This window comes from Periplaneta americana, chromosome 1, assembly GCF_040183065.1.
Source record: "Periplaneta americana isolate PAMFEO1 chromosome 1, P.americana_PAMFEO1_priV1, whole genome shotgun sequence".
Classification (NCBI taxonomy): Eukaryota; Metazoa; Arthropoda; class Insecta; order Blattodea; family Blattidae; genus Periplaneta; species Periplaneta americana.
Window position 1 is genome coordinate 152,377,940 of NC_091117.1, and position 21,093 is coordinate 152,399,032.

Here is a 21,093-nt window from a genome sequence, read left to right on the forward strand (position 1 = left end):
GACTGTACGTGTGTGTCTAACCATCCAAATGTCTGCCAATCTATTTATACCTACTTACAAAATATCTGTGAGACAAAACGTTTTTCTAAGACTGTACGTGTGTATCTAACCATCCAAATGTCTGCCAATCTATTTATACCTACTTACAAAGTATCTGTGAGACAAAACTTTTTTCTAAGACTGTACGTGTATGTCTAACCATCCAAATGTCTGCCAATCTATTTATACCTACTTCCAAAGTTTCTGTGAGACAAAACTTTTTTCTAAGACTGTACGTGTGTATCTAACCATCGAAATGTCTGCCAATCTATTTATACCTACTTACAAAGTATCTGTGAGGCAAAACTTTTTTCTAAGACTGTACGTGTGTGTCTAACCATCAAAATGTCTGCCAATCTATTTATACCTACTTACAAAGTATCTGTGAGACAAAACTTTTTTCTAAGACTGTACGTGTGTGTCTAACCATCAAAATTTCTGCCAATCTATTTATACCTACTTACAAAGTATCTCTGCGACAAAACTTTTTTCTAAGACTGTAAGTGTGTGTCTAACCATCCAAATGTCTGCCAATCTATTTATACCTACTTACAAAGTATCTCTGCGACAAAACTTTTTTCTAAGACTGTACGTGTGTGTCTAACCATCCAAATGTCTGCCAATCTATTTATACCTATCTACCTATCCATCCGTCTGTCTATCCACCCATCCAACCACCTACGTGTAAGTGCCTACTGACATATATATACATACATACAGTAACTTACTACGTATCTTTCCTCCCCTTTTTCTCTCTTTCCTTAAGTTTTGTATTTCCTTTCTCTTCTTGCACTTTAATTCACTCACTAGCTCAATTATTTATTTACTTATCTATTAATTTATTTACTTATTTGTTTATTTATTTTTTATTATTTATTTTTTATTTAGTTATTTAATTACATGTTCATTCACATATTTAATTACATATTTATTTATTTATTTATTTATTTATTTATTCACCGACTCATTTACCCATCCATTCATTCTTTCATGCATACATTCATTTTTATTACAGTAACTTAGTCATTATTTCATCTGATCTTTCCTTCATTAACTCATCTGATTGTTCATTTCACTCAGCCATCCGCTCATTTATAAACCATCCATTCAGAACGAAAGAAAGAAAAAGAAAGACAGAATGAAAGAAAGAAATAAAGAAATGAAGAAATAAATAAATATATATAAGTAAATAAGTACATAAATAAATATGTACAGTATATAAATAAATAAATAATTAAATAAATAAGAGAATGAATAAATGAATAAATAAATAAATAAGAAGTAAATAAACAAACAAATAATTATATACACATAAACATATAAATAGACAAAAATGACAAATAGGTAAATATACAAACAGATAAACTGTCACAAAGAGACAAATAGACAAACAAACAAGTAAATAAATAGGTAAATGAAGAAAAAGTTAATAAATGGGCGAATAAGTAAATAAATAAGGCGATAAATAAGTAAATAAATAGATAAAAAAATTCAATCAGTGAGCCAATTAATTATTGATCCATTTAATTAATCCATTCATCCTGTTCACTGTTCAATGCAGTAAACAGATGTATTCATACAATGATATGTTTAATTCAGCCATGTTCATAAAAGAATAGGCAAGATATTGCTTTTTAACGGTTTGTAATAAAATTGGTTTCCATGATAAGTGGCATACATTTTCAATAAATATAAATTGCTACAATTTATATAAACAGTGAATCTATTTGTAATAGCATTATGATTACATTATTTTTGGTCCAATGAAATAATAATTTTGAAGTAAAAACGACTACAAAATACAACTTCTTGATGACACAATATTAATAAACATTCGAAGTCGCAGGCTTGCTTAGTATGCTGTAATTGAAGATTCGATGTTGTCAGAGGTCTGTAGCGGAATTTTGTTGGCTATGTAGAGGATTCCGTGTTTCAATAAGAATTGTGCGCATTGGATATCTTCCACATTATCTAGTCTAGGGGTTACCAGGCTTGCCCTTTATATAAGAAACTTGCGAGTTTAAATCCCTCCTAGGATGTATTTTTAAGGTTTCACACAGAATCGTGTACATTCGTCGATGTCATCAAATCTGTTCCCATTTCCATCACAGCCACCGTAAACAAACGTCTGACAGCTGTTATTCTCAGCAGAATAATATGCACTCACTATTAGTGCTTTACAGGTGCCTCCCTCTGGCTGAGAGCCGCAAATCTCAGCAACAGCTGTTGAAAATACAAACAAAAAGTATGAAGCATTGTAATGTCTTTGAGTACTATACTTCGTTCCATAATGTCTAACAGGCGAAGTAAATAGGCAGAGGGGAGAGAAGTATAATAACAGAGGTCTCATTCAACGCTTGTCTTGAAGTTTGGGGGCAGGGTAGAGCCCTGCACAACGGCCCAGCCCATGGGCTGCTTCCGCACTGCACAGCACTGGGCTCCGCAGTGTCGCACGGAACTAGTTCGTGACGTCACTCAGCATCACCGCACGGACCAGAGCGAACTGCTTGCCGAACGGTTTTGCGCGGTGGGCTTGTATTAAGGCATGGGCCAAAGTGTCCGCTTCTATCAGTTACCTATGAATTTATTTTGCGCAGGCTTGTGCTTGTGTGTGCTGTTCGATCAATAATCAGCTACTGTTTCAAACGTTTTCGTTTTAGTTTTTGGTTTCGGTTTTTCAGTATGAGTCCAAATAATCACAAAGGAGGCTACTATTACACTTTCAAAGTTCTTTGACGAAGAATATGATAATATATTTTATCAAAGATTTTTCATAAAGGATAGGATTTGAGGTATATTACACTGCATAAAATCTTTTATATAATATTTTATCAAACATAACCTAAAATTAGGAACAAAAGCTCTCCGATCAATTACTGTTCCACAACAGTGAACACGTGTTCCGAGGATTTGTTGATATTAATATTTACGCGTTAATACAATATGTACAAATGTGTGATCAGGGTCAAATCATGGATCGCAGGACATGATAAGAGAGGTATACATCGGAACTTGTTGAAAGAGCTACAATGCGAGGACTTGAAAAGTTACACAAATTATTATAAAATATTACTATTATATTATTATTATTATTATTATTATTATTATTATTATTATTATTATATAATATTAATATTATGTTATAAAATTATTTATTTACAACATTTCATTTCCTTCATACTCCGATATCAGAATTTTTGTGGTAGCAATAGTCCAGTTCCGCCATATTTCTTTTAAGGTGTAGAAATCTTTAATCAAAGATAACAAGCTGAACTTACATTTTATAAAAGTTGTTTTATGAAAGAAACGTTTATAAAAGAAAAACCCATTACACTGTCCTATATTTTATAAAACATCTTTGTCAAAGAACTTTCATCATAGACACTAGCCTTGAAAGCATACATGCTAAAATATAGTATCTCTATAGAAAAAGTAGTAAAGAATAAAATCGCTGCTAGAGAGTTTAAAACAATAGACTCGGATGGAAATTAAAGAAGCACCATATGGACAGTTTTTTAATCTGTGTTCGACAGCACTGGAAAATAATTTAATTTTGTAATGTGTCCGGTATGCAAGTAACTGTATGCTCAAGCCACACGCCAAACGAAAGCACAACTGGTGCGTGCAAGCAGGAAAGCAATAGAATGCAATCAACTGGTGCAGTGCTGTGGGCTTGGGCTTGGAAGCCCAGTGCAATGTGCTAGGAAGCGGCCGCGTCAAACAGTGTTGGTCTTGGATTGGCTTGGCTGTAGACGCATTAGGACTCGCAGTGCTGAACTGTGGGCCAGCCTGCACGACTCTGAGGCAGGGGTAGAACGCTTCAGAAAGCCCAACTTTAAAATAAGCGTACAATGATGAGACCTCTTTCATTGGTTCAATAGCAATTATCCTTCTCTCTCTCTTACGAAAATGTTTAAGTTGCATGCCAGATATTATGGAACGAAGTATAGTTTCCTTTTATTCCTGTATGTAACTTGTGTATGTTTAATACTCAATAAAGGTGCACGGAACACTCCACTACTTTACTATTACTGAATTAATATATTTAGTAATTCGTAGAAAAGAACATAACATACTGTAATTTTTAACACAGGTGATCGTCGAATAATATACCCAAAATTTCTTACTCTAACTTACAAAATAATGAACCTAACTAATGGATTATCCTTTTACAATACGCATAAACTGTACGAGTTTTATTCTCTATGTGTGTACCATGTGCAACAGTGCAATTATCAAGGTGTGACTACATTTTCTTTCACTTACGTTGAGTAATATGAGGCATGATAATTGAGAACCGTTTTTGCAGAACTTAACGTCTACAAAAAAAAAATCAGGAAACACATTTTATTGAATATTTCTTACAGTATTTACTATTAAGCTGTTACAAAAGTATCACTTAAAAGTGGAGTCTAGATACATAATGTAATGAAATAACAGCATTTTCTCACCTTTATAATATAAGAAAAATAATTTTGAAAATCAAGAGTTTTTTCCAAAACTTAAAACCTGCAAAGTAGTATTTTTATACCACTGACTTTATAACCATTTGAATCCATCAAAACTGAAAATATTAACGAATTGATTCAGAAAGATACTCTTCTTCATTGTTATCGTCATTTACTGTAAATTACAGCGCTGTAGTATAGTACCTTCGAATAAAACTGTTGAGCATCTTCCAAAAACGTATCAAAGAATCTCATGAGCTTTTTCCTTTTTTAGCCTTTTTAACACTGACATGTTTGTAGATCTTATTACTAGAGCCTGGATGTTTAGGCATTTATTTTGGTTAAAATAATAATAATAATAATAATAATAATAATAATAATAATAATGATTTATTTTAGCTGGCAGAGTTAAGGCCGTAAGGCCTTCTCTTCCACTCAACCAGCAAAAAGTGTATATACATATACATGAACTTACAAAGAATTCAACAATTTGATTTAGATGAGAGTTACATGTATACAAACGTTATTTACAAATTAAACAACAAAATACTATGAACTATTAATTAAACACTGAAATAAACTGTGTAGCAGAATTAAACTAAAATACATAGAATGTTAATATATTTCAAATAATATTAGATAATAGAAAGAGATTATTATGAGACAATTAAAATACAGCACAATCAGGATGATGTCTAAAGAAAAAAGTAACAATGTCGTCAGTGATAGTTTAAATCAGTATGATTGGAGTGAAATGCTAATAAGGTTATCTTTTAAGCTGTTCTTAAAGGTGTTATTGTCTTGCAGCCCCTAATACTTTGTGACAAGGAATTCCATTGACGCGAGGTGGATATTGTAAAAGATGATGAATAACAAGATGTTCTATGAAGAGGTATACTTAGCGTGCCACAGATAAGTGATCTGATATTTACGTCGTGGTTAGAGTATAGATAAGAGAAACGAGACGAAAGGTAATTTGGTGCTGAAGTGTGCAGAATTCGAAAGAGTAAAGACAAAGAGTGTAAAGTTCTACGTTCTTTAAGTCGGAGCCACGAGAGACTTGCGAAGGACGGTGATATGTGATCATACCGTAGGATGTTGCACACGTATCTGACGCACATATTCTGAGCTCGCTGTAACTTGACTGACAATTCAGAACTTAGGTCACTTAACAAAACGTCACAATAATCGAAGTGCGGCGTTACTAGGGTTTGTACTAGGGTAAGTTTTAGTTGCTGGGGCAAGAAGTTTCTCAAGCGACTCAAACAGTGAATGGAGGAACAGTACTAAAACTAAAAACTAAAACAGTAAAAATGGGCAGTGAAATTGGCATTTATTATTCATGGAAACAGACAAAAATAGAGAAATACTTAATAAACTATTCCATACGGTACTCACTTTCCTTAGTTACATTTCACAACAAGATGCATTTTTAAGTTGTCAACTGTCATAGTGAGCCACCTGTCAGAGAGAACGTTTTTCATGGTGGAAAAAGATCTTTCTACTTCTACTGAAGTGACTGGCGCAAACTTAAAACAACTTATTTCAGAAGGACTGTCTCTACTTTCTTTCAGAGATCGGGAAAAACCGACTGTGTATTGTCTCAAAAAGAGGGGTGTGGGAAGGGATTAGAGACTTCAAAGTACGCGTAACTTGTGCGTGCAAGCGAGAACAGTAACGGGACCTGGAGACTTGCTTTTAATACTTCCCTCATCTCCTTTCTTTCGCTGGTAAATCCCGAAGTGACCTGAGCACTGAGGGTTATACTGTTCAAACATCTTTGTTAAGTGACATAAAAGATGGAATCGGTAGGGGAGAAAAGTTTACGACTTCTTGGAAATATATGTATTGCTGGAGAATAAGGTTCTCAGCAAATATTTGTGTGAGGTGAATATATATAATTTTAATTTGTACAACCGTTCTTTTTTGTTTTTTTTTTTATATAATTAATGTGCGGTTTATTTTAAATGTATTACAAATATAGAAAATGTACAATAACGACGTAAAAATGCTGAAAAAAAGCTATTTAAATTTAAAATAGGCACCGGGAGCTAAAATAGACAAAATAAAAATTGGGCCTATCGTCTCCAAATGTGTGGAAACGTCCTTATCTCTAATAGGTCTTTCATATATACACTCAGTTTTAAAAAGGCATTTTGCCTAACATCCGGGCTCTACTTATTACGGATGACTGGTCAACGTCTTTGAAACTATGCATCTGTGTTTTATGTACGGTACTACAACACTGATTGGTAATGAGAAATAGGTTGTCTTTACTTTGCAGATGATGTTATTTTTATCAGTTTTCTTATAAAAAGAAGTCTGACTTCAGATATCTTCAACGGCAGTTTCCTCTTCATCAGTATACTAGCAGTGTCTTAAACCATATACATGCCAATCTGTGCCAAAAATTACCAAGTGCCATGTTAGCTCGAGACCTCATGGTATTGTGATGATAGGGTTATGGTTTCAAGTTTTCTTAATAATTTGTCGACGACACAAAAAAGACTATAGCCTATCTTTTAAATGTAAAACATACTTTTAAAAAAAGTGATACCAATTAATTTTATTTAAAAATCAGTAAGAGATGAACAAGCACTATTGATGTTAAGGTTTGATAAAACTAAATTATTGTAGATGTTGAGTTTTGTAAAATTTCTCAATATTGAAGTCCAGAGTACAGCAGTAGAAATTGAGTTTTGGTGATTAGCGCAATGAGTTCGTCTCACTGAGAAATACACGAATGTATGTATAACACAATTTCGTAAATTTTGTAGACGTTGAGTTTTGCAATAACGGTCCTCAACTGCTGTGTCGACAATGATCTCCAACAGGTGTTGCAGGCAAGAAATTTTCTACGAGTAAACATCGATTCCCTTCCTTTGCTTTCACATATCTTCACGAGAAGAAATCCATGGCTGCGAGATCAATTATTTTTGAGGACTAGAGAAGTACAATTTGTAACAGTATGAGATTCAACTCAAACATAAAATAAAAAATGCTATAAATGTCAAACATCGTGTCAGATACGTTGGATTTTCTAGTCACACGGTAAATAAGATTAGCATTAGAGAGTTTTCGCACCCTCGCCGTACGCTAAACGTTAACGCTATGTTGACGTCATTGGTAAAAGAGCCAATAGAGCCATTTATCTAACGTTATTTCAATAGCGGAACCCGCTATCTCTAGCCGGATAACGTGAACATGAATTAATTTTATTGTGTTTATTATTGTTTGAAGTGTGTTATTGAATCATTTCGGGGGAAAAATTGTTCCGGGGCCGGGTAACGAACTCGGGACCTTTCGTTAAACGTACCAACGCTCTACCAACTGAGCTACCCGGGAACTCTACCCGACACCGATCCAGTTTCTCCTTCTATATCCACAGAACTCAAAGTGGGCTGACAACCGTCAAGCAACCAACACTGAGTGCACACTAACTCTGTGCGACTTAAATTGTGATTTTCTGTTAACGAACAGTGACGTATATTATGCAAATCAAACTTTCAGGTATAACTCCCTGTAAAGTTAACTTGAATAATTTCGGGGGAAAAATTGTTCCGGGGCCGGGTATCGAACCCGGAACCTTTCGTTAAACGTACCAACGCTCTATTGTGTGTTAGTGTGTGCTTATATATTTCGTATTGTTCTAATATTCTGCCTAATTATATTTCATAATGAAGTTAGTGACGGCTATTTGATTACAAGCCGTCACTGGCTTCATTATGAAATATCGTCCTAGTTAATCAAATGTAGGCTATTTGAGATGTAGATTTTTCGTTTAATTCCCCATCTAATTTGACTCAAATTTCACTCATGACTTACTTAACAAGGAATACTAGTAATATGCGTTACAAGAGCGGTATGTTGAAGTTTTCATGTTTGAGGAAAAGTTTGAAAAAGCGAAACGTAGTTGAGCTTTTTAATTTCCGAGAATTGAAAGAAAACATACCGCTCGTGTAACGTACATTATTTTGTGCGAAGATCGTTTATTACAAACCTGAAAGAGGAATTTCTAATTAGTTGCAATAAAATCTCCATCTTGGTTTCTGTTCAATACGGCAAATTTGCAAAACAAAAATATCTATCTTCAACATTGTTGCTTTAAAATGTTTTCTGTGTTTACTATACTCCAGCAGGCCGTGATATACGGTTGTCTCCCCCCCCCCCAGTCTATAAATGCGAACTTAAAACAAACGGTAAGGTTATGTAATGATTTAGAGTTTACTTGATTTTTGCAAATATTTAAAAACAATAAATTAACAGTGCAATTTAGGTGAAATTGCAGTGGTAAGTTTCCAATTTATAATTATTACTATATTGAACGTCTCTAAAAATAATATGTTAAAAGCCTAAAGCAGTAAAATCAATATGTCACTTAAGCGGTAAGAAGAGGGAAATTGTTGTGTGTGTTAGGTTGGGAATACTGAATGTGGAATTTTAGACTTTCCGCGGATTGGTTTTGTGCGTAAACCAAGCAAATACGCACGATCTCGCACAAAATACTACTTCACCACGTTACATGTTACAATTTACTGTACACTCTTATGTGTTAAAGGAGGTGTTCCACCTCTCGGCAATGTTCAGTTTTGTAAACAAGTGCACATCGCGGAACGCTTCTTGTGCGCAACGAGTAAAGCATATGATGTTTACAGCGAATGAAGTCAGTGGCGGCTTGTAACCAAATATTCTCAATTATCTCGCAAACGGCTCGTTTGCGGACGCATGTTTTCTTAACTTTTTTGCTTCTATTATCATGCACTTTCAATCGTTTCAGGTTTAGCTATTAATTTTGATACACCCTGTGTGTGTAAGTTATATAAATTTTCAGTTCAAGAAACATTTTCAGTACTGTTTGTTTTGGCGCATACTGTATTTGGCTAATAACTTAATAGTTTACTATAATGTAATACAGAAAATACTGAAAGTGAGGAACTAAAATAGCATACAATGAGTCTAACAGTAAACAGGAAGGTAGAGCTCACATTTTTATGAACCTCAGCACTGCAAGCAGATGGAGTAGTCAGTATCACGCTCCAGCCACCTTCTAGCTTCGGGTAAAAATCTGCGTCGTATAATAAGATGAGATAACTTCGGAACGATCTGCTAGCTATCAATCTAACTCCTGTATCTCCTCATGAGGAGCATAGGGCATTCACGAAGTGCCTCCATCGGACCCTATTTTTAGCCAACTTCTTCACTTCGCTCCATGTTTTTCCCCTCCCTAACAATTTCCTCCAAAACTGTTCTCTTCCATGTATTTTTTTGCCTTCTTCTTGTTCTACTACCCTGGGGGTTCTAATCCAAAGCCATTCTTTCTACTGCTCCATCTTCTTTCCTGATTGTGTGCCCTATCCAATTCCACTTTCGTCTTTTGATTTCTATTGTGATTTCTTTTTGATTTTTTATCTTCCATAGTTCTGAGTTTGTGATTATATATGACCATCTAATTTTTAAGATTCTCCGTAAACATTTATTAACAAATGTTTGCAGTTTATTTTGTATAATTTTACTTGTTTTCCATCTACTAGCTATAGTGAGATGAAAATTATAGCTTCCACCGAAATTTTCCAGTCCATAATCTGTTGCTTTACAAAGAAAGCCAACTAGGTTTCACTCAGTACCTACTTAAACCGTTTGAAAATTCGTTGACAGACAGCTATGTTAGTATGGGGGAGTGAAAACTCAACATTTACTTTCCTTAGAATATGGTAGGCCTACTACATTGTTATTGATGTTTTAATGTGATTTCCGGAGTCAAACTTAAATAAGGGTAAGTGCCACTTTACCTGTGCTACCGATATACCGAAGTTCGTGAAATGGCTGGATAAGGGTTGGTAAAATGATTCAGGGACTTCATTTCATCGATCAAGTCTATGGTGTAAGAAAAGATCTACACTTCACAAATAGTGACAGACTGCTGCGATGGCAAAATACATCTACAACTCTTCTATCAATTCTCCGATTTTACCGAATAGAAGTAAAAGGAGCTCCTCGCCTGAAAATAGCAATCCTTTACGAATATGCGCAGAAATTTGAACACAGATTCCTTGTACTTCGTTCCATAACGTCTGACAGGAGACGTAAACATTGCCGGCAGAGGAGAAGAGAAGTTTAATTGAAGGTTGATAGCAAAAACCGAACAAGTCCAAAATATTAATTTTTCAGAAAACGAAAAAAAAACTGTCCCTAATGTTTCTCATGCAATAAAATAATCTGACATATTTTATACTGGTATTTCATATATTTACTAATTTCGGTAAAAAGTTTCATTGTTCCCTTTTATATGCTTTCTTGAAAAAAAAAAAACATTCGGACATGTCCACTTTTTGCACAAAATGTTATATGTACCCATACACACATTGAGAAGTAGTAATATGCGTTACAAGAGCGGTATGTTGAAGTTTTCATGTTCGAGGAAAAGTTTGAAAAAGCGAAACGTAGTTGAGCTTTTTTAATTTCCGAGAATTGAAAGAAAACATACCGCTCGTGTATCGTACATTATTTTGTGCGAAGATCGTTTATTACATACCTGAAAGAGGAATTTCTAATTAGTTGCAATGAAATCTCCATCTTGGTTTCTGTTCAATGACGGCAAATTTGCAAAACAAAAATATCTATCTTCAACATTGTTGCTTTAAAATGTTTTCTGTGTTTACTATACTCCAGCAGGCCGTGATATATGGTTGTCTTTTTTTTTCCTCCAGTCTATAAATGCGAACTTAAAACAAACGGTAAGGTTATGGAATGATTTATTTTTCATTTTAATATTTTAACAATATTATTTGTATAACATATTGCAGTAATAACATCGGTAAGTTTAATTTTGCCGGTCAAGGAGATGTTTAGAAATGGAAAATATCTTTGACATCTAATTCCTTAATGTTACTTGCTTCACGAATGCAGTAACTTTAGTGGAGTTTAGAGTTTACTTAATTTTTGCAAATATTTAAAAACAATAACTAACAGTGCAATTTAGGTGAAACTGCAGTGGTAAGTTTCCAATTTAAAATTATTACTATATTGAACGTCTCTAAAAATAATGTTAAAAGCCTAAAGCAGTAAAATCAATATGTCACTTAAGCGGCAAGAAGAGTGAAATTGTTGTGTGTTAGGTTGGGAATACTGAATGTGGAATTTTAGACTTTCCTCGGATTGGTTTTGTGCGGAAACCAAGCAAATACGCACGATCTCGCACAAAAGCATATGAAATCATGTTTCATTCATATTGTCAACTGTATAACATAAAAAATAAATACTTTATAAGTGTTTTATTAAATTAAAAACTTAATTTTGAATGATTTCCTGAACAAGAAAAACAATATTGTTATGTTTATATTTTTCTCTTTCTAAATTTGTATCCTTCAGTCTTTGTATTCTTGGCACGTTAGGTATATTAAGTACCGAAAAATAATTATTTTACTAACAACACAAACTATGCTCAATCAAAGAAATATTATTATTATTATTATTACTATTATTATTATTATTATTATTATTATTATTATTATTATTATTATTATTATTATTATTATTGTTTTCACTCATCACACCCATTGCTATTGTCACCTTCTGCCACCTCAACGTTCTCCTAATTCCGATGACTTGCTTTTTTTGGATCTAGTAGTTCATTTTGAAGACTATTCATTTGTTAAACGAAATATTTAACCAGTAACACCGACAATAACAGCTAATATGGAGATGAAACAAAAGAAGACAACACTAATGCCATCTTCATGATATTTTCTAACAAGAACCGGATAGGTTTGTGACTTGTCCGCTTTTTGCGGAAACGTTACATTTTCAAACATTCATTTCAATGGCACAAATCCGGTTTTTGTAGAAACTTGTTACGTTCATAGATTCCGCTTGAAATGAAGTGAAGAAAGATGTACTACGCTCAAAACTGAAGTTTTTGAACTTATCTGGTTTTTGCTATCAACACTTCAATTGCTACAGAACCAATGGCAGAGATCTCATTACACGCTTGTCTTGAAGTTGGACGGTCTGAAGCGTTCTACCCCCGCCCAACTTCAAAACAAGCGTGGAATGAGACCTCTGCCATTGGTTCAATAGCAATTATACTTCCCTCCTTCTCTTCCGGCAATGTTTACAGCTTCTGGCAAACGTTATGGAACGAAGTATAAGGACATCATTAATTTTTATTGTACCTCAGCTTTTGAATGTACTTCACTCCCACCCCCTCTGCTAATAAACTTCACACAGAACCAAGGCCGCGTGTGCAGTTGAAGTCGCCTTACGGTCATAGTAAACAGTACATAGTTAGTAAATATAGTACGTTCCAGAAATATATTCGCGTTTTCCAGTGACGAAAGAGCTTTCAATATTGAATCATATTTTCGCACAGGTTTGCCTACGTCGCATCCAGGTTTCCCCACCCGCTTCTGCTCGTCCCTCTGTAAAGGCTAGTGGCTGGGCTGTCTTAGCTCTTTTCTGAAAACATTAATTTGTTAGGCATTGGACATCTACGTAATATTATACAACTGTTTAAAATAACTTAAATAAAAGGGCCTCGTTAAGTAATTAACTGGCACGTGATTTCCCCCCTTTCTACAACCCTGCGACAAAACCACTTGGACGGACAGTAGATAGCATGTCTGAGTAATTTTATCTTTTCGGATCCGGCAGAAGTGAAGATTGAATTTACTGTACGTAAGGTACTCTTTTATAGGGTAGGTACAGAATTATTTCCACATGAGTTACTAGTACGAAGGACGAAACTGGCGATAATATGCACAAGAGAACTGAAGCCTGTATCGAAATGAACGGCCACCATTTTCAAAAATGTGTTTAAATATGCACATTATGATTATTTTTCAATCTAATTTCTTCCTCTATATTGTACGCTAATGTGCTGTAGACAGTATAATATACACTGCATAATAAATACGTTCGCATGGATAACTGGTATTGTGTACTGTAAATTTTCTTGTGTATTTCTTATCATTTTATTATGTATTGTTAATATTGTATATACCACTGCCACCGGGTGCTTGCCCACTTGCAGTGTAAATAAATACATGCATACATAACTCAGTTCGTGAGTAAAAACACTTATCTTAATACAGTAATGTATTTTGATTAAACAAAAACCTGATGAAAATTATCGAAATCAAAATCGCGATATTTCCTAGTTTACGTAAATGGATTAACTACTTTTCTTCCCTCCTGTACCTAGTAGAGGGATTAGTTTTTTTACGCCAGTATCATCGAACTCCAGTCGTGGAAGGGGGTAACAAACTGTGTTTCCTGTTCTCTAAAGGTATAGCCAAGTTAATATTAAAAATGTTAGTAAAAATAAAATGATGTCCCTGTGTGTATATATAAATATATATATATATATATATATATATATATATATATATACATATACATACAGGAACATCATCCATATACAGGGTGTTTCAAAAATACTGGGCATAATTTCAGGTATGTATTTCCCACATGTAGACAATCAAAATAGTCCATTACAACATGTGTCCGGAAATGCTTCATTTCTGAGTTATGGCCTTCACAACATTGAAATTCACCGGAACGTTTTTCTTTCCGCAGGTCGTTGTCATTACAGAAGATGTTCAAAATGTCCACCTCCTGCTTGAATACAGACCTCACATCGATGTCTCATTGACCTGCGAACACGATCCCAAACTCCAGGAGTATTGCGTATGTCCTCAGAACATGCCACAATTCGATTCCGAAGGGATACCAAATCAGGCACCGGAGACGAATAAACCTATGATTTTAAATGGTCCCACAAGTAGAAATCGAGAGGGTTCAGATCAGCTGAGCGTGGAGGCCAAACAATTGGGCCACCTCTACCTATCCATCGATCAGGAAACCTTCGATCCAAGTACCGGCGAGCCGTACGACTGAAGTGTGCAGGAGCGCCATCATGCAAGAAGTGAATGTGTTGACGATTGATCAGTGAAGTGTCTTCTAAAACATGAGGTATGGTGTTTTCCAGGAAGTTTGTGTACGCCTGCCCCCTAAGTCTCTTTACAAGTACATGGGGTCCAACTAATCAATCACCAATGATACCGGCCCACATGTTGAGGGAGAACCGCACCTGGTGATGAGATGGAACAGTTGCACGTGGGTTTTCATACGCCCATACATGCTGATTGTGGAAATTTGTTATGCCATCTCGTGTGAACTGTGCTTCATCTGTAAATAATACTAAAGCAGGAAAGTTCGGATTTACACCACACTGCTGCAAGAACCGCTGACAGAACCTAACTCGTGCAGGGTAATCTGCTGGTGACAGGGCCTGTACACGTTGCAAATGATAAGGATACAATTGATACTCTTTCAACAGTCTCCAGACAGTCGCATGAGGAACATTGACTTGCAACGCTACCCTTCGTGTGCTGATAGAAGGAGTCATGTTCACAGCCTCCAGAATCTCCTCCTGTACTTCTGGAGTTGTAGATCTTGGTCGTCCCCTTCCCAAACTAGGAGAGTTAAATTTTCCATAGTCGCACAGACGGTAATGGAGACGTACATTTGTCTTCCGATCTGGACATTGTCGCTGTGGGTACCTCTCCTGGTACAAACGACGAGCCAGCGCAGCATTGCCGTCCGCCTTACCGTACATGAAGTGTATCTCTGCCAGCTCTTGATTTGAATACATGTTTCACAGTCTAACGCCTACACAACACTGAATGTAACCTTCGCCTCTGAATGAACTGTCAGAGTGCCCTCTTAATGTCTCCTTTGACGGCAACGACCTGCGGAAAGAAAAACGTTCCGGATAATTTCAATGTTGTGAAGGCCATAACTCGGAAATAAAGCATTTCCGGACACATGTTGTAATGAACTATTTTGATTGTCTACATGTGGGAAATACACACCTGAAATTATGCCCCGTATTTTTTAAACACTCTATATATATATATATATATATATATATATATATATATATATATATATATATATATGGACTTTTCGTGCTCTGTAAACATTCTTCTGGTTTCCAACTAACTTTGGCAAGATCTGTAGCACTCCAGGTCGTTATTGAATCGGTTGCTAGAGACGGTGCACATATTGTCCGTCCTACAGGTCTTGGATGAGGGTTCGTAGTACCAGTACATATCATAGTGGCCCCGACAATGACCCCCCGGCGGCTGCTCTACGCATTTTTCTGCAACATGGTACGTGTAAATGTATTAGTTCAATTTATCACAGAGGGAACTATGGCTAGTAGTTGATACAGTGTCGTTAAATAACCAAGCGGGGAAAAAAAGAAACAATGGTCGCATGAGTCCAGTAGTCCGTGAGATGCGTGAAGGAACTAAAAGAAAACATATTTAATATACTACAGTAACAAAATAAACAAATCATTTTAAACATGCAAACCAAATTGTAGGGAGGTGATAAAACAGAAAAAAAGTATGTAAAGATTAGAAGAAATAAAGTACTGTAACACAATAAGATAGATATTAATTGAAAGGTTCAGAACCATAGCGGGCCAAGCGCCATTTAGTAAAACCGTAGAAAACAAATGTTAAAATGAAGCTATTACCATAATTCAATGGAAACATATAGCAAGTAATATAAAGCACACACATTAAAACTAAATGGCATATCAATCTTCATTAAACTACGGTAAATACACTTAACTTTAACCCTTGCTTTCTCAGTTTTTAATAAATGGCGCTTGGTCTACTATGGCTCTGAACCCTTCAATTGACTTACTAAAATTCTATTTCACTAATGTTATCTTCACCAAAACGTTTTCAGTCGACTATCTATTCAGGAAACAAATGACGATCGCAAAGCATGTTTTATAGTACCGTAAAGTATTTGCAGTTTGAAATGTTGGCAAACAATGAAACAAAAGCTAGGGAAGTGTAAAAAAAAAAACAAATGCTAGGGAAGTGATAAAAATAAACAAATGCTAGGGAAGTGATAAAATTCTAGCGATAAACAGCCATGATTGGTTAAAACACGTCCTTTCGTACCGTTTTATTGGTCACAAGTAGTATGACGCAGTATAAGTGTAATAGTCGTTGAAATAACACTGAAGAAGAGAAACTGAAATTGCTGACTGTATAAAATAAAGTAAAATGTAGTAATTAATTACATTAAAGTTACTTGTACCTTGAGCATCAACATTCTCTGCTACGACGTACAGTGTCACCAGAATCAGGGCTGAAACTGACAACTTCGTATGCGCCATTATGATAAAGATGCAATCCTGAAACAGAAGTAATATTAGTTTACGTAAAAATTCACAGATCCCATTTTGATTTCCATGTATTCTGTATTAATTTTTTCTTGTATTTAAACTTCCTTTACCCTCAATTTTCCCTCATCTTATTTCGTTCCTTAATTACCTTTACTTGGCTATTTAACGACGTTGTATCAACTACGAGGTTATTTAGCGTCGATGAAATTGGTGATAGCGAGATGGTATTTGGCTATATGAGACCGAGGATTTGCCATAGATTACCTGACATTTTCCTTACGGTTGGGGAAAATCTCGGAAAAATCCCCAACCAGGTAATCAGCCCAAGCGGGAATCGAACCCGCGCCCGAGCGCAACTCTGGATCGGCAGGCAAGCGCCTTAGCCGACTGAGCTACACCGGTGACCCCCCTACTTACTTTTATTCTTCATTTTTATATTTCTGTAGTTCACTTGATGTTCAGTTTTCATTTCTTATTTTCAGTCTGTCTTTCGTTACCACTTTCTCCCTTCCTTTCTTGCATAATCTCCCGTCTAACTCTATTTTCTTCCAAGCTTTCTTCAGCCTATTTTTATTTCCCTCATTTCTTCTATTCTAATTCCCTAATTCATTCTTCCTTTATATTATTTTATCTCATTATATTTTCTTCCCTTAGTTTTTCAACCCCTTCATTCCTTCGTTATATTCTTTCTTACTTTCTTTCTTAATTCCAACTTTATTCTTGTTTACTTCTGTAGTTATTTTATTTCTAAACTTTTATTTCAATGATTTATCAGTTTCTTGATATTTCAGGTTCCTTTCATTTCATTATTTATTTATTTATTTATTTATCATATTTATTTCTACGCGTATTGGCAGAATTAAGGCCATAAAGCCTTCTCTTCCATTCAACCAGTATAAGAACAACAGCACATATAAAAATGACAAAAAATACAGGAACAATATACAATTAATAATAATAATAATAATAATAATAATAATAATAATAATAATAATAATAATAATAATAACTTAATAATAAAATGAAAAGAAGTTTAGTTACATGTAATTCTAAGAATCAAACAATTACAATAATGTGAATCGAAGTAATTGTTAAAATAATAAAGAAAATTTATATATTAAAAATAAAAATCATATATTAGAAAAAATTATATTTTAGGAAAGCTCACATGGAGAATGTAGTCGTAATTCAAGAGAGGCTAGAAGGATGTACCGTCAACGTTTTCCTCAAGGAATGTTACCTAATAGGTGAACTTTTGTAGCAGTTTCTCAATGATTATTAGAAACTGGGAGTATCTTACCCCAAAAAGTTTCTTTAAAAATGATACTGCTTTACGGAAGGGAGAGGTATTAAAATTTTGCATTTGAAAAACGTTCGTGTGATTTTGTGCAGTAAATTATTGTTTCTTTGTTAGACGTACAATAAAAAATTGACCAATACTGTTGGATAAAATGGAAATTTACATTAATGTTCTATTAATGAGATTGAAAGTTTTTATTTACTGCTCATTTTAAGTAAACAACAGTTGTCCTGATCCATCCCTGCATTAGAACAGAGCATTTGTTTTATACCGATGTCTGTACCCGCTTGAGCTGTACTGTGTACTTGTATACCCTCTCCTCCACATCCATCAACAATGTCACATATCTAATATTGTAAACTTTAATAATTAGTTAAATATTCCAATTAGAAAAAAACTGTGAAGACACTTTTTGTTCCTTATGACATGAATAATCATTAATTAAAATAATGACACTTACACCCCTTACATCCTGTATGTCTAAGCCATTTAGGCTACCATATTCACTTTCGTTGTGTATGTACACTGCACTTAACCCAAGTTCTTGAATTTTTCTCTACCACGCTTGTGATAAATGAAGCCTACATCAAGCTATCCTGATAATTTATCACGTATGTGTTATGCTTTTATGGATTGCTTATTCAAAATTGACGGAAATATACGTGGATAAATGGTCAAATCAATTTCTTCATATTTAACATTAATAAGATAATAAGTTAAAAAATATGGAGTATGTTCTTCCTATTTTATTTCTAAGAAGAGCGTATACAAAAGGTAAGTAATGGCAGTTATTTGTACAGTCTGTATAGTCCATTAATGTTACCGCACTAAATCTTATGGAAGTTTGGTGTCGCTCAAAGGCGTTCCCCGATAAAGGAAAAAGAAGAGATAAGACGAAAAAAGGAAGAAAAATAAATAAAAGGGAAAATATAAGGAAAACAGAAACTAGGAGGAAAATAAATAAGAGAAATAAAAAGGAAAGAAAGAAAGAAAGAAAGAAAGAAAGAAAGAAAGAAAGAAAGAAAGAAAGAAAGAAAGAAAGAAAGAAAGAAAGAAAGAAAAAAAGAAAAAGGAATAAATTCTGTCAACAGGCCAAAAACTTGTTTCCCCTTTCAGGAAGTGTTACTATTTAAAACAAGATACTGAAAAGTATTTCTGCATTGTCATTACTTTCTCTAGTTGCGCAATAAGAAAGTTGAAGATTTTTCATCGCTGATTAGTTGTGTCAGTAATTCTACCTGCTATTCTATAAAACAGTGTAAAAATATGAAAAACGTTTAATGTAATACCCTTCCTTAGATAAAGCGTATTAATAAATGAAACCTTGCAAGAAACTCACCTGGTGTTACTCGCAAACTTCCAGCTTCAGCAATTCACAGACGTCAACTAGTCACACACTATAATGACTCGTTCGCGTCCTTCAAATTTAATTGCTACTCACGTGATACATTTTAGCAAGCAAAATGATGTTCTTAATTAACTCAAGAACCATATTTTGGTAAACATCCTGTTACATTAATAGAACATATTATTTACTTTTTTTTCATAAAACCACTTCAATTGTTTACCATAATACTGAACAATATTCTAGGAAATACTTCCGTCAGGATTTCCCGGGTTTCGCTGTAAGAACACCAATTATAGTGTCCCTAACAACTAACAGAGACCGCAAAATAAAGTGTAGAAGGATGTGGCGTGCAAGACGGCAGAATACGTTCTAGTCCAGGCATGCCAGAAATCAGACTCTAAATGTGCAGTTATGTGCGCGGATCGCCGGTCTGTGCGGACTGCATCATTCAAGCGTTACTCTTACCAGTTCTTAGCTGGAGGGGTGTACAATAATCTATTCTGCGCTTCTAGGGTTGGATTAAATAGGCATTTGGACATGGGATTCTTTTATTATAGGATATCGCTTAATTTTAGTCGTTTGACAAACGATTCTGACGTCACAACATGGCCGACGTAAACCAACACGACGAGTAAATAAAACTCACTGAAATATCACCTCAACTAACCCACTAATCTTCTCACATACGTCGACCTCATGTCACTGAGATATCACCTCAACTAACCCACTAACCTTCTCACATACGTCGACCTCATGTCACTGAGATATCACCTCAACTAACCCACTAACCTTCTCACATACGTCGACCTCATGTCACTGAGATATCACCTCAACTAACCCACTAACCTTCTCACATAAGTTGACCTCATGTCTCTGAGATATCACCTCAACTAACCCACTAACCTTCTCACATACGTCGACCTCATGTCACTGAGATATCACCTCAACTAACCCACTAACCTTCTCACATACGTCGACCTCATGTCACTGAGATATCACCTCAATTAACCCACTAACCTTCTCACATACGTCGACCTCATGTCACTGAGATATCACCTCAACTAACCCACTAACCTTCTCACATAAGTTGACCTCATGTGACTGAGATATCACCTCAACTAATCCACTAACCTTCTCACATAAGTTGACCTCATGTCTCTGAGATATCACCTCAACTAACCCACTAACCTTCTCACATAAGTTGACCTCATGTCTCTGAGATATCACCTCAACTAACCCACTAACCTTCTCACATACGTCAACCTCATGTCACTGAGATATCACCTCAACTAACCCACTAACCTTCTCACATAAGTTGACCTCATGTCACTGAGATATCACCTCAACTAACCCACTAACCTTCTCACATAAGTTGACCTCATGTCTCTGAGATATCACCTCAACTAACCCACTAACCTTCTCACATAAGTTGACCTCATGTCTCTGAGATATCACCTCAACTAACCCACTAACCTTCTCACATAAGTTGACCTCATGTCTCTGAGATATCACCTCAACTAACCCACTAACCTTCTCACATAAGTTGACCTCATGTCTCTGAGATATCACCTCAACTAACCCACTAACCTTCTCACATAAGTTGACCTCATGTCACTGAGATATCACCTCAACTAACCCACTAACCTTCTCACATACGTCGACCTCATGTCACTGAGATATCACCTCAACTAACCCACTAACCTTCTCACATACGTCGACCTCATGTCACTGAGATATCACCTCAACTAAC

The 21,093-nt window shown here is 35.1% G+C and overlaps 1 protein-coding gene across 1 annotated transcript; it reads right to left on the reverse strand.

The window, feature by feature from the left end:
- Positions 1-1,546: 1,546 nt before the first annotated feature.
- Positions 1,547-19,509, reverse strand: LOC138702102 (BPTI/Kunitz domain-containing protein-like). The gene is made up of 4 exons (XM_069829677.1): positions 19,335-19,509; positions 16,608-16,704; positions 15,490-15,648; positions 1,547-2,262 (listed from the first exon to the last, which is right to left on the reverse strand). The coding sequence occupies exons 2-4, from the start codon at positions 16,684-16,686 to the stop codon at positions 2,084-2,086; spliced, it is 417 nt and encodes a 138-aa protein (XP_069685778.1). The 5' UTR covers positions 16,687-16,704; positions 19,335-19,509; the 3' UTR covers positions 1,547-2,083.
- Positions 19,510-21,093: the final 1,584 nt, after the last annotated feature.

Coding starts and splice junctions, on each gene's coding strand:
- LOC138702102 (XM_069829677.1), bottom strand. CDS start 16,686: ATGGCGCATACGAAGTTGTCAGTTTCAGCCCTGATTCTGGTGACACTG. Junction 15,649..16,607: donor AGAGAATGTTGATGCTCAAG/GTACAAGTAACT, acceptor ACCATGTTGCAG/AAAAATGCGTAGAGCAGCCG. Junction 2,263..15,489: donor GTGCTACAGATCTTGCCAAA/GTTAGTTGGAAA, acceptor TATTTTCAACAG/CTGTTGCTGAGATTTGCGGC.